Source organism: Clarias gariepinus, chromosome 3, assembly GCF_024256425.1.
Source record: "Clarias gariepinus isolate MV-2021 ecotype Netherlands chromosome 3, CGAR_prim_01v2, whole genome shotgun sequence".
Lineage (NCBI taxonomy): Eukaryota > Metazoa > Chordata > Actinopteri > Siluriformes > Clariidae > Clarias > Clarias gariepinus.
In genome coordinates this window covers 37117900-37131141 of record NC_071102.1, presented here as the reverse complement: position 1 = coordinate 37131141, position 13242 = coordinate 37117900, and the positions used below count along the sequence as shown (strand labels likewise).

Below are 13242 nucleotides of genomic sequence, written 5' to 3'. Positions count from 1 at the left end.
TGTTTACAGAGTGACGCGGTGCAGCAGCGAGTCCGTAGCTCGCCTCCATCCATCCATCCATCTATCCGCCTCTCAGTTTTGTTTTTCCCCACCCGTACTCCGTGGGGGGAAAAAAATCCCGCCTCCCGGCGCGCGCCACGTCACGAACCGAAAGCCGCGCTCTGATTTGCGCGCTAAGCGCGAGCACGCAACTCGAACCAATCCTTGAGCAGCATGAGAGAAACGTCATAAGCGCGGAAGGGCGGGATGAACCCGAATACGGGTACGTTAAAAAAATAAACGAACCAAGGCGCTTGAGAATCCATTGAAGCCTGCAGGAAGTGTGTCGAGTTGAGGGGAGAGATACGGCAGCGTCGCGCGAGCGCTTTTACTGAGGCGGGAGAGGGAAAAATATGGCGAGGGAGTGAGCGCGCGCACATTAGCACGCAGCAGTTCGGTTCGGGTGAGTCTGGGTTCAGTTTATTATTTTATTTAAAACAATGGAAAGATAACGGCTCTCTCTCTCTCTCCCTCTCTCTCTCTCACACACCGCCGCGGATCTTTGTGTTGATTCAAAGCTACAGCTAACTAGCTAGTTAGCGCAGCTTAGCCAGGTTAGCTGACCAGATTTACCTGAACTATATAAATAATTATAATACATAAATACACTTACATCAGGTTTAGTGTTGGTAAACCTGGTAGTATTATTATTGAAGCGACATTTTCTGTCGCGGTGTAGATTTTTTTCTTTCTGTGCACTTAGCATAGCGGGGGTGTTAGCCTGCTAACTAACTATGCTACCTGGGGTTAGCTGGTTAGCGCGATGCTAACTACACCCACAAAGCCAGCTAGCTAACTAGCGCTCCGGGCGCGGGCCTGAGCTAACTAACAGACATTAGAAACATCCAAGTGACACTTTAAGCATGTATGTGCAATTTATTAGTAAATATATATTTTAAACAACTCGTCTGGTTAAGCTAACTTAGCCGAGCTAGCTAATGTTTTTTTGTGGGTAAAAAAGAAGGAATCCGCGGGAAAATAACTCAGATTTAGGTTGTTATTCCATATTTAATTTTTTTATAATTATAAGTCATGTTTAGTAACCTTATTTACATGGTATATAATAATACAGGGACATGTTATTTAATGCACATTTGCATTCGGCGTATTTCGGCCTTTTGCCGCTGCCCGGAGTCTCTCAGGGGGGAAAATGGGGGAAAAAAATAAGACGGGCTCTGTCCCAATCCGCGCGCTACAGCCCTATACAGGATGGGAGTAAAGTACGGATCCAGGCGCGCGGGTCACCATGGAGACGGCAGGTAGTGCGCGTTATTAACACCGAGATGCGGTGTAAGCGCGCGCGGTTTGGGACGCGGCCCGCGGGCTGTTTTATATTCTTGTAAAATCGCTGCAGTTTGGGTTAGTGTAGGGACCAAGGTCACACCTGAGCGGGTGCGAATCATCCGTCTGTTCCTCTCTGTCAATTGTTTTATATATTTTTATATATATATATATATATATATATATATATATATATATATTTTTTTTTTTTTTAAATAAGTTGGGTTACATATGACCAAAATTTGTAAATTTCATACCAATGGCACAAAAAAAACAAGAAAAATATGTCCCGTGATCACCACACTATATTATTATTTTTATTTTTTGCACACGCCGCTGTTTCTGTTTATAAAATTGCATTTATGATTCTAAATTTGTTCTTGATCCCGTCTCCAGGCTCTCAGCCCAAACAGCATCAATTCACTGTTCCTAATACATTTCATTGCTAATCTTTTTTAAAATAATTTTTTAACAGTTAAAGCACGTTTTTCACAAGCTTAAACAAACCAACCTGCGAGTGTTAACTCGTCATGCGTAATGGTAAACTGTACACTCTTTAGGTTAATCTCTCTACTATCTACTCTTTGTGTATATAAAGCGTACCATTGCGATCATACCAACAATACCGTGATGAGACAACTCAACATCACACATACTTCTCTGGTTTACAGATCATTTGATCTGTAAACCAGCTGTATATAACTCGCCCTGACCATGATTAGGTCATTTTACAGAGGTGTAAGAAGCTGCAGTATGCAAATCAAAGTCTTCTAAATTTTTTATATGTTCTTAGAGGCTACAGGTGAGAGGTCTCTCTCTTTTTGTCTTTTTCTTCCTGAATATACTTCAGGATTTAGGTTTAACTAGTAGTCGCGGAATCTTTCAGTCCGCAGCTCTGAAGCCTCATTGTGCTGTGTTCTCACAGGCAAGAGAGAGGTCGGGCCCGTGGGCGTCTGCTCGCTGTGTGTCGGGACGGGCCTGTCAGCACCTCGTCCTGTCACATTACACAGTTCAGAAGGGGACTGAAACTAAAGAACATCATGCATGCATTTCCTGACAGCGCAGATTTTAAAACAAATTCTTAAAATAAGAACAGAGAGAGGATTTTTTGAGTTTGTGTTAATGTAAACATTTATATGCGCGTGCGCACACACACACACTGTTAAATCCAGATGTTACTATAAACACTTGTTAGGTGATGTGGAAAAGTTAAAGTTCTGATTTCCCCCTGTGACTCACAGTGGAACACAACTAATATCAGACAATAAATTAGTTTAAGTTACAGTAAAACATGCATCAGAGTGTATGGTTTTAGACAAATAAGGATTCTGTTTTTTTTTATTATTATTATTATTGTTTTACACAATTGACATGTATGTATTGTAATGATCAGTCACTGTTTGTGTGGTAGTTATAATTTAGTTATAATTTAGAACTTGGTGTTAAGTTTTAAATTACACACAGAGCTAATTTCCAGTTACACACGCTGCAATATTCACTGCACCATGTTCTCTTTACAGATGTTTCACTGCAGCGTAAGGACAGCCAAAAGGACCTCATTCTCAGGTACACTGACCAATCTGCCATCAGACGCAAGCCTCAGTCTGTCTGTGTGTGTGTGTGTGTGTGTGTGTGTGTGTGTGTGTGTGTGTGTGTGTGTGTGTGTGTGTGTGAGAGAGAGAGTGTGAGTGTAAATATTTATGTACTTGTACATGCCTATGAACTACAGGTTGAGAAAAAAAAAGTATTATGTACCCAACAGAATTCACCCATGAATAAATGTATTAAAACACCCAGTGACCTAGAAATAAAGTCTGCACATCCACCTTTTCTCTCTCTTATGTATATATGACCACTATATATACATATATATATATATATACACACACACCCACACCCCAGTTCTCACAGACAAATTACAGTGTAATGTAACATGATCGTTTTGTGACTCTGGACCCATCTGGCATTTCTATGTGTGTGTGTGCGCGCTTTAACACACTCAGTGGAGCAAAGAATCCAGATGGACACAGAACGTGTGGCATTACCATAATACACTGTGTATGTGATCACACAGGTCTCCTCCGCAGGATGGCTTTAGTTCAGGACGGTTTCTTAAATCAGGTTAAATTTGGCATTCCTGATATGAATAGAACATCTGCACTTCACATCTGCACTGCCCAGCAACACATTATAAAAGTGCAAGGACCTGAAAGTGAAAAATGAAAGAAAAACCAGGGTCTGTTGCAGAGATTTTCGCTTCACGTCAAAATTTGTTTATAAAAGTGCCAGGTGGCAACTGTGGCAGATCACACAACTGTTTAAAGGATTCTTTTAGCATATTTTGCATCTAAAGATGCAAAACGCGATAAAAGTATGATCTACGTTGTTGGATTTAGGTTAAGCTACTGTAGTTTTGAAATTTTGGTAATTTTCTGAAAACTAGACAAACGGGGAAGCTATTTTTGCTACACAGTGACTCTAGTGCTACGATTTAGATGTGAGGTAAGTGCATTAGCAGGAAAATGAAATTTAAATTCCCTTAGTTCCATTGTTGCACCTCCATGGGAAACGGCAGTGATTGTGCAGGACTCTCCTTCCCACTAAAATTACAGAAGCACAAATTCCAGTGTATCAACTAATGAGATTTGTCTTTTAAATTATTTATTTAATTCAACCTCAAATCTTATACACCGTTGTGGTGGTCTAAACTGCTGCCCGAACTCCAGAAGTTGGAATGTGGAATCTGATCCAGTGTACAACAGACACTGGCAGGCAGCCGACCGGAGTGGGTGTCAAGTGTCACTGTGCACTTTCTAACGCCCATCAGACTTCGCATCCACACACTGAACCAGACAAAGCCTTAAAGTCATGTAGGGAGATAAAGGAAGTGCTCAGGCAGCTCACTTTCACTGACTTTTCGTACAAAGCAGTGAAGGGTTTCCATCCAAAATATCCAATCTCCTTCACTATTCATTACAGGCTTTTATAAATTATTCAGTAATTAGATGTGAGCTGTCCAAGTTCTTTAATAAGGAATGTCAGTCATTTAAAATTTGTGTTGCTTTTTTTAGTTGATTTAAAACACTAGATACCAAACCAAAACAAGTTTATCATCTGAAAGTTACATGTTACAGGGGCTTCACATTATCACATTTTCAGTGTAATTTTACACTTGGTAGTCAGAGCTATATTTGTCTAGCCCAAAAAGTGACAAGAGTTTTTTTTTTTTAGATTTAAATTAAAATTTTATTAGTCACATACACAGTACAATATGCAGTGAAATGCTTAGACAACTGCTCGTGACCTAAAAATAAAAGAATAGGAAATAAATATGAAAATTTTCAGATGCCTCTTTGTTTATCATATAGACCTCTGCTTGTAGATGTGGGTAAAATCCTTAGAATTTTTTTATGTCTCTTCTCCTTTTTTTCTTTTGTGTCTACGTAGTCTCCCCCATCTGGCGCCCCGCATCTGTCCAGACGCTCTCTGAACCGCCGGGATCCGAGTGGAATTGAAAGGCTGACTGGAGCGAAAAATCTGCCTCCCAGGTAAAATGGCTGATACCACAGAAGCAGAGAGCTGAGCATCACACATTGCCCCCCTTTCTTCTATGTTCGAGGATCATTTTATGTGGACATTTTCCCCTTCCATTTCAAATTTCTCATCATGGCTATGCATGATATGAATCGTGCCAAGGGTTTTCCTTGCAAAGAATGCGACATGATATGCCCAAGTACACCTAGCCTTCTGGAGCATATGAAAGCCCACTATCAACAAGAAGCGATTGGCAGATTTGAATGTGAACAGTGTGGACGAATTTTCAAGCATGCCAGTAGCTTGGCGTCGCACAAAAAGTCCCACGAGCTGGGTTCATTCCAGTGCCCAGTCTGTACGAGAACACTACCCAATGCATTAGCCCTGAAGAATCACCTCCGCATTCACACTCTGTCTCCTAGTGCACAAGCTGAAGAGGAGAATGAGGATGGTGTTGATGAAGATAGGGATTATGGCTTAGCACAAGATCTTTCTGACACAGGTTACCGGGGCCACCTGAACAGCAGCGGCAGCAGCAGCATGATGGCGGGCCACGACCACGACAAGCAGAAGTCTCCGGGGTCCGATGATGCTTGGGACAGGCCGTTCAAGTGCGACCAGTGTGACAGGACCTACCGGCACCACGGCAGCTTGGTCAACCACAAGAAGTCCCATCAGGAAGGCACTTACAAGTGTACCGTGTGTTACAAGCAGTTCAGCAATCTGGCAGCACTCGGGGCCCATGAGCGCACCCATTCCAAGTTCAAGCCTCCTGGGATGTCCATGGGTAGCCTTGTGCCCGAGGCGTCTGAACATCGCCCCCCTGCCCCCCAAAACGACGACATGGCAGCCTGCTTTTGCCACCTGTGCCAGGTTTCTTTACCCAGTAAGAGTGACTTTCAGGAGCACGTCCTGTTACATAACGCTGCATCGTCGTCGTTGGGGCTGACGCGTAGTTTCCCAGGAATAGTCCCACACAATCTCAGCACTGTTCGTTCACCGGCAGTCAATCCTTACACCCCAGCTCTTGGCGACCCTCTTCCGCTCCCCCCTTTACCTGACAAACGTTACGATCAGATGCTAGGGCCTCCTGTCAACAGTCCCATTTATACATGTGCGTACTGTGGGTCCGGACATTCCGATGTGGAAAGTCTCAAACTGCACTACTTAACCCATGAATCACATCCCCCACCACATGCCCAAGTGGGATCCTCTATTCTAAATTCAGATGGACTGGGCTCCAACTCCCAGCCATCTGTATCCTCGCCCAGCGGGGAGTCCAGATCCCAGCAGGAGTCCTCGCCAATTGATGACGCAGACCGCAGGTTCAAGTGTCAAGAGTGTGGAAAAAGCTATCGGCACGCAGGGAGTCTTGTTAATCACAAGCGTTGTCATCAGACAGGGCAGTACCAGTGCACTATTTGCTGTAAGGAGTATTCTCACCTTGCTGCGCTCCACAGCCACCTCCGCAGTCACAAATCTCGCCCAAACTCTCAGGGTATGAACTCAGAAGGTGACTGGCTCTCATCAGAGCCCATGACAGGCCTAGATTCCCAGCAAGGCTTTGTGCATTCTCAGGATCAGGAGAATGGCACAACAACTCCCATCTCCCTTTCTGGTAATCTTGGTGATGCAGCGCATTTTGTTTCTGACAGTGGTCATAGCAGCGGCCTTGATTCGCTGGGGTTCCATGACCGATTCGATGGCTCATTAGCTCAAGGCAACTCTCAGAACAGTCGCCAATCAGACCGGAGTTTATGTGCGGAACAGAGCAGCATGTCCAATGGTTACATGGGAAACATGGGCTTCCACAGTCCGAGCAGTACCTCTTTGCCAGCAAGCAGCTCCAGTCTCAAGGAAGGCAACCGCCATCGCCGTGGACAAGAGCATTATGGGGGAAATCAGCGAGGCCAGTCTAAGAGAATCGAAGATAAAGATGATGAAGTCTACCAGTGCACAGTCTGTGGGAACCATTACGCAAGCCTTCGGGCTCTTCGTAGCCACTTACGCAGCCATGGCATGAACCAAGGTGATGGCTCGTCCTCCTCCCTTTCACCTGTAGGTGAGCAAGAGTGGAGGAGGCGGCAGGAGGGTAGTCAAGCCAGTCTACTGGTTTGTAGTATATGTGGCCAGACTTTCAGTAAAAAACACGACCTCCTTAATCACCAGTTGGTCCACGGACCTCCTCGACCAGGTGGCTCTGGACAGGGCTTGGGGGGCGGCAGCTCTAGTGCTAATGGCAAAATGGATGGAAGGAACCACATTTGCGTTGACTGTGGCATGTTCTTTGCAGATCGCCATCACGTGATCACTCACCTGTGCCCAGGCAAGGGGAGAGGCGGACTGCTGAGCAAAGACTTGAACGGAGCTAAAGGGATGAGTGGTGGTGCTGGGACCAGCAGCAGCGCTGTGGGCCACCGGCAAATGTCCGGCACGGACGATCGGCCACATAGGTGCGACCAGTGCGGGAGAGGTTACAGGCATCCGTGTTCACTTCTGAACCACAAGAAATCACACAAGACTGGGGTCTTCCGCTGCCTTGTCTGCCAAAAACGCTACTACAACCTGCTGGCCCTCAAGAACCACCAGAGGACTCATTTTGACTTAAAGAGGTTAGCCAGCATTGCATGTGCCCTATTATACTCTAACTGTGTAGTTCTCTTTGCATACTTTGACTGTGTATGTATTGAGCTCCCCACTCGTGATTATCCAGGCCATCACTGAAACAAAACTAAGTACAATTTGAATCCAGTTGTGAATGTTAAAGAAATGTGTACAACCCATTCTATTAAAAAAAGACGAGGGCCACACTTGATCGCTCTCTTTCTCTTTCTCACACACATGCGTCTTACACACACACACATACAGTGTATTGCACAACATCTGTCCCATTTGATATTGTGTGTAGTCATCTTTGTATTAGTAATGGATCCATGCTGTGTGCTGCACTGCTTCCATTATTGTATTCTTTAAAAAGATATATATATATATTTGTATGTATATATAGAAAAATTATATTTGTATTCGTGGCTCTCCTCTCACCTATTTCTGGTTTTGTGTGTTTTTCTTCTTTTCTGTGTGTTGCAGGCACAAGTGCGAGGAGTGTGGAAAAGCCTTTAAGATCCAAAAGCAATTAATCAACCATCTCCGTCTGCACGAAGAGCACCGAGCCAAGACAGGAGTTCGGGATCACCGCGTACAAAACATGAACCAGCACAACGGATCACGTTACGAGGGAGGACCCTCCCAGATGCAGCCGATGAGAATGGGCGACCCTAAGATGCAGAACCCTTCCCAGATGATGCCCAATTACGGACAACCGCAAGGTTTTAAGAAACCGTACGCCGGGGCTAGGGCTCAACAATTGGACGACGGAAGTGGGCGGCGCCCTTTTGCCTGCGATCAGTGCGGCCGCACCTACCGTCACGCTGGCAGCCTGGCCAATCACAAGAATCTACATAAGATCGGCGAATACCATTGCAACGTTTGCAACTCCACCTACCCCAACCGCCTGGCTATGAAGAACCATTTGCGTATGCATTTCGCCCTGAAGAAGTACTCTTGCCAAGACTGTGGACGCGGGTTCAGGAACCAGAGGCAGCTTGAAACTCACACCGCCAACCAACTTTGCAAAGACCTTCCAGGTCCGAGTGTGCCACCGCCAATGCCTCCTCCCCCTCCTCCAAGCTACGAGTGCAACGGATGTGGTCAGTGTTTTCGAGCCTCTTCCGACCTCGCATCGCATAATTGCAGCGCACAGCTTCCTTCATCCTCAGCCTCCCTCAACAGCTCCGTTTTAACTATGGAGCCTGGTGACCTGGGATCTCCAGAACGCGAGGAGCGACCTTTTTCCTGCGACCTCTGTGGCTGTTCGTACAAGCACGCCAGCAGCCTTCTGAACCACAAGAACACGCACAAGACCGGCAACTTCAGCTGCTCCTACTGTGACAAGCCCTACACCAACTACATGGCGCTGCGCAACCACATGCGCATCCACACGCAGAAGAAGAGGCACATCTGCTCCACCTGCGGGAAAGCCTTCCGACTGGCTCGGTTCCTGCGCAACCACCAGAGGGTCCATGAGGAAGGACACGCCCGGTTCGGATGCCCCACCTGCGGGAAGAGCTTCCAAGGGCGCTCTGGGCTCGCCAGGCACCGCTGCGGGGACAACCAGGTAGGCAACGAGTACAGGAGGAAGGACACTTCAAGCACTTCGAGAGAAGGGGCAGAAGAGTGCCGGTTCACGTGAGTTTTTACGTCTAGTTGTTCGTTGATTTCTGAAGTGAACTTAGTAAAGATCACACGGGTCTCTACGTGTCTATTACAGGTATATGATCTCCAATCCGGCTTCCTCGGGACCATTCGCGTGCCGGAATTCGGATTTTTCTGAAGTTTGGACAGTATGATTAGTGGAGACCAGATAAGTTACCCCCACCACCCCTTTACTTTCAGCTAGCATAATGCTCTAGAATATTATTAGGCTGCCATGATTTGATTTTAATCTGTATACTGAATAGTTTTTTTTTTGTCTTGTGTTACAGTAAATATTGCCTTGCTGTTTATGATATAATTTCAAAACAATGTTTGCACTGTTCTTTTTTAAGCTCATTAACTTGTGGGAGCTAAAACAGTTTGAGCAAAATCTGTGTCTCCTGAGACATAAGTAAATAAAATGACATGTGGTGGTCCCAGTCATCCTCCCAGTGTCTTAGACTGTTTTATACATGTGGTGTGTTTTTATGTGTGTGTAGAACATCACCTATCTTTCTGGAAGTCTGTTACTAAATACACCTACTAACGCATGTTTTACTAACACTACAAAAAGAACTTTTCTTTGCAGATCCTCATAATGAGATTTATATCCCACAGGTCACATGGAGAATTTGTGTTAAAAGTAAAACTGTGAAAGGACTTAAACAAAAACACACAGGATATGTGCATTGTAAATTATCTTATCAGTTATCAAATTCTCCTATAAATAATTCTCCAAGTTAAATAATTTTTGGCAGCTGGATTAAAGATCATATACCTGTACATACCAGTCAGCTTTTCACTGTCAAGTTATTTTACATACAGATTAATCTAGGACACTAATACAATCAGCTTTCAGAGGTCAGGGCAAGATATTTACGACCCTCTCTTTTCTTTCTACACAGGTGTGAGCAGTGCGGCCGTTCATACCGTCACGCCAGCTCTCTGCTGAACCATAAGAACACACACACCGTCGGCATCTATCACTGCGCCGTGTGCCTCAAGACCTACCCCAACCTGCTCGCTCTGAAAAATCACCGTCGGATCCATTCGGAGTTGCGGCGGCACCGGTGCCCGGAATGTGGCAAGGCTTTCCGCGTCTTCTCTCAGCTACAGAACCACCGCCGGCTCCACCAGAAAGAGCGCGAGTTCACATGCACGCAGTGCCAGCGCACGTTCCCAAGCCAGACCAGCTTCCGATTGCACCTACAGATGCATCACGGTCGAGGCCAGAAATCCTCACACTACTCCCACCAGCAGATTCCGGAACGTTCCTCCTCCTCCGGCGGCACTTCCGAGCTCGGATGGAGTTCCGGGCTCGACCTGACCCTGATGCAGGCCTGCCACCAAAACCCGCCACAGCGCAGCCGCAATGATGCGGGCCGTAAGTCTCACGTTTGCGATCAGTGCGGGCGCGGGTACCGCCACGCTAGCTCGCTGCTCAACCACAAAAACAGCCACAAGTCTGGCACGTACTACTGCAGCCCTTGTCAGAAAGAGTTCTCCAACCTGATGGCGTACAAAAACCACCGACGCATACACACCGAGCCCAAGCGGTACCAGTGTTCAGACTGTGGCAAAGCATTCCGCGTTTCCACACAGCTTGTCTGCCACCGCCGCATCCACACCAAGGAAAAACCATTCTCGTGCCAGCAGTGCGACAAACGATTCTCCAGCAAGTCAAACCTGCGGCATCACCAAAAAGTCCACTGGTCACATAACAGCGGCGCCCCCATGGGCACGTCGAATTTCCTATCGATGCCAACCGGACCTTTTATATAATCTAGAAGGGGGCAGGAACTTTTGAAACAAATTCAATAGTGACAAGGTTTCTCGAGGTGCTGCCAGTGATGAGGTTTCTGTGAGGAGGGGTGCTATTATTTTTCAGACGAGCAGGTTGTTTAGGTTTTAGAGGACTAACCCATTCATTTCCATGCAGAAGTGAAAAAGCTAGGTTGTTTTGTGTGTTCACATGTGTCTGTCTTGAAGACTTTAACTTTCCTAATTTACACTCGAGCCTGAAGCGTGCGCTCCGAACCTTTTACTGCAGGTGTAGACATGTGCCGATCGACACACATCGCTGTCACGGGAGCAGTGCAGACTCGTCCGTATGCATATTACACACGATACATGTTGTTCTAACTGAGTGTATTAAATATGTTTAAAATCTTTTGGCTAAATTGAATGTTGTTTTAAAAATTAACTTTGAAAGCCAAGTCCTCGGCATATGTCTATAACGAGCGTAAAGAGTTTGCTTTCATGTTCACATCATAAATTAAGACCAACTTCTTCACAGATCCATTGCGTCCATTTTTGATGACATCACGGCGAACGTCCTGATTTTAAATATTCATTAAAAGAAAAGTAAGAACGTTTTCATCACTGTAGTCACACCTTCACGCTCCGAAACATCCCCTCCTTCCCCCACCCCACCGTCATCCCGTATGACCCAAATGCTTTCACTCACACACTCGACTTCCTGGTGAAACAAACGCGTGTAAAATACACATTGTAAGATTGATGTACGTGTAGGTTTTAGATCTGACCGCATTATTATAGGTCACATTTGAAAACTGACCGCAGTCGCCATGTCGTGTAGAACTCTCAAGGGTGTGTTTTTCGTTCTCCCTTCAGATGTTCAAATTTTTTTTCCTAACTTGTGTGTGACGACGAGCTTCAAACCTTATTATTAATTATGACTATTATTAAATATTATCATCATTCTGCAGATGGCGGAATTGCGGTTTGCTTTCTGTTGCTCGTTGTAATTTTAAAGAACCCTTGTTTAAAAAGAAAAAAAATTAAAAAGCAGCGCCTAATTAGCTAGTGTATAGAAAATTGATAGGTTGTGCTTTTTGGAAAGAATTAAAAATACAAAAAAAGAAAATGTTTTAAAGAAACAAGAAGCAAAAACGTGTATATTGATAGGCTTGTACTGGCATTTTGGTTTTACCTTGTATTGTATCGTACTTCTGACTGTATTATTTACAGGAACACTTTTTTATAAAAAAAAGACATCACTGTAGTATGCGTTTTTATTTATATTAACCCCTATGATAGTTTTTAGGAAATCTCCCTCCTCCACATTTTTGTTTATTTAATTTTTTGGTTTTTGCTTTCAATACGCGACTGACTCTTTGAGTCGAGGACGCCGGGACTCCTAAAGAACATTTGTTCTTGTGATTAATGGTTTTTATGCTTTGAATGCGATTGGGCTGTGTCTCAAATCTCAATCCTCACTCCCTTTCCCTTGTACAATAGACAGGGAGCTGTAATAATGTGTCTCCCCCGATTGAGTGTCACTGTATCGTTACTCCGTCCTCGTGACAGTCGTTTCCCCAAGGGAAAAAAAAACATGGATGTGCCTCTGTTTCACACTTTTAAAGTATTCCCTTTTTTTTTTTTTTTTTGGTGAACATTACAATCATTTGGGCTAACTTGTACTTTTATTTTTTCCCTTCCTCTCCTTTTTTTATTTTTTTTTTATCCCTTATTTATTAGTATTTTATTTTTTTTTTATTTAATTGCTTTCTGCGTTTAATCCTTTAATGCCAGGACACACTGGTGTTACCGAGTCCATGATCTTATAAAAGAGCACAGTTAAAATTGTGTGTGTGTACATATAAATATATGTTCCTATAACCTGGAATTAGGTAAGGAAAAAAAAGAAACTGAACTCTATAACAGAGCTAGGTGCATTGATCTTATCTGATCTGATCTGATATGGGAAAGATTGCAGGTGATTAGAGGTTTCCACTTTGTGTTTTAACCTTTTCTTTTTGTTTCCCTCTTTTCATGCGTTATATATATGTACTGCTGACTACACTTTTTTTAAAACTACATTTTGATAATTCATTTCCTAACAGAAAACTCGTTTGGATTATAACCTTAACGCTCTCAAGTAATGAAAATAAATAGCTGAAAACAAAATGATTTGCTGTGTGTGTGTGTAAGAGAAAGATCGTAACAGCAGGACAAGATTTGCCTTATTTATAATCAGATCAGGGCCTGTATTTACAAAGCTTAAAAGCCTAAAACCTAAAAGCTGTAGGCTAAGCCTAAAAGTTGCTCCTAGTAATGAAATTCTAAGAAAATTCTTAGAATTATGACATTTTCTTAGAATTTCCCCTTAAATTT

General features: G+C 44.2%; 1 protein-coding gene across 2 annotated transcripts; it reads left to right on the top strand.

The window, feature by feature from the left end:
- The first annotated feature begins 305 nt into the window (after positions 1–305).
- Positions 306–13035, top strand: si:dkey-89b17.4 (zinc finger protein 646). Of its 2 annotated transcripts, XM_053493399.1 has the most exons (6): positions 306–442; positions 2841–2886; positions 4768–4868; positions 5357–7466; positions 7942–9099; positions 10011–13035. In XM_053493399.1, exons 4-6 carry the CDS (start codon positions 5395–5397, stop codon positions 10885–10887), a joined length of 4107 nt encoding a protein of 1368 aa, XP_053349374.1. In that variant the 5' UTR covers positions 306–442; positions 2841–2886; positions 4768–4868; positions 5357–5394; the 3' UTR covers positions 10888–13035. The 2 variants fall into 2 exon arrangements, with proteins under 2 accessions (XP_053349374.1, XP_053349373.1); XM_053493398.1 differs by lacking the exons at positions 306–442; positions 2841–2886; positions 4768–4868 and having other exon boundaries at positions 4875–7466.
- Positions 13036–13242: the final 207 nt, after the last annotated feature.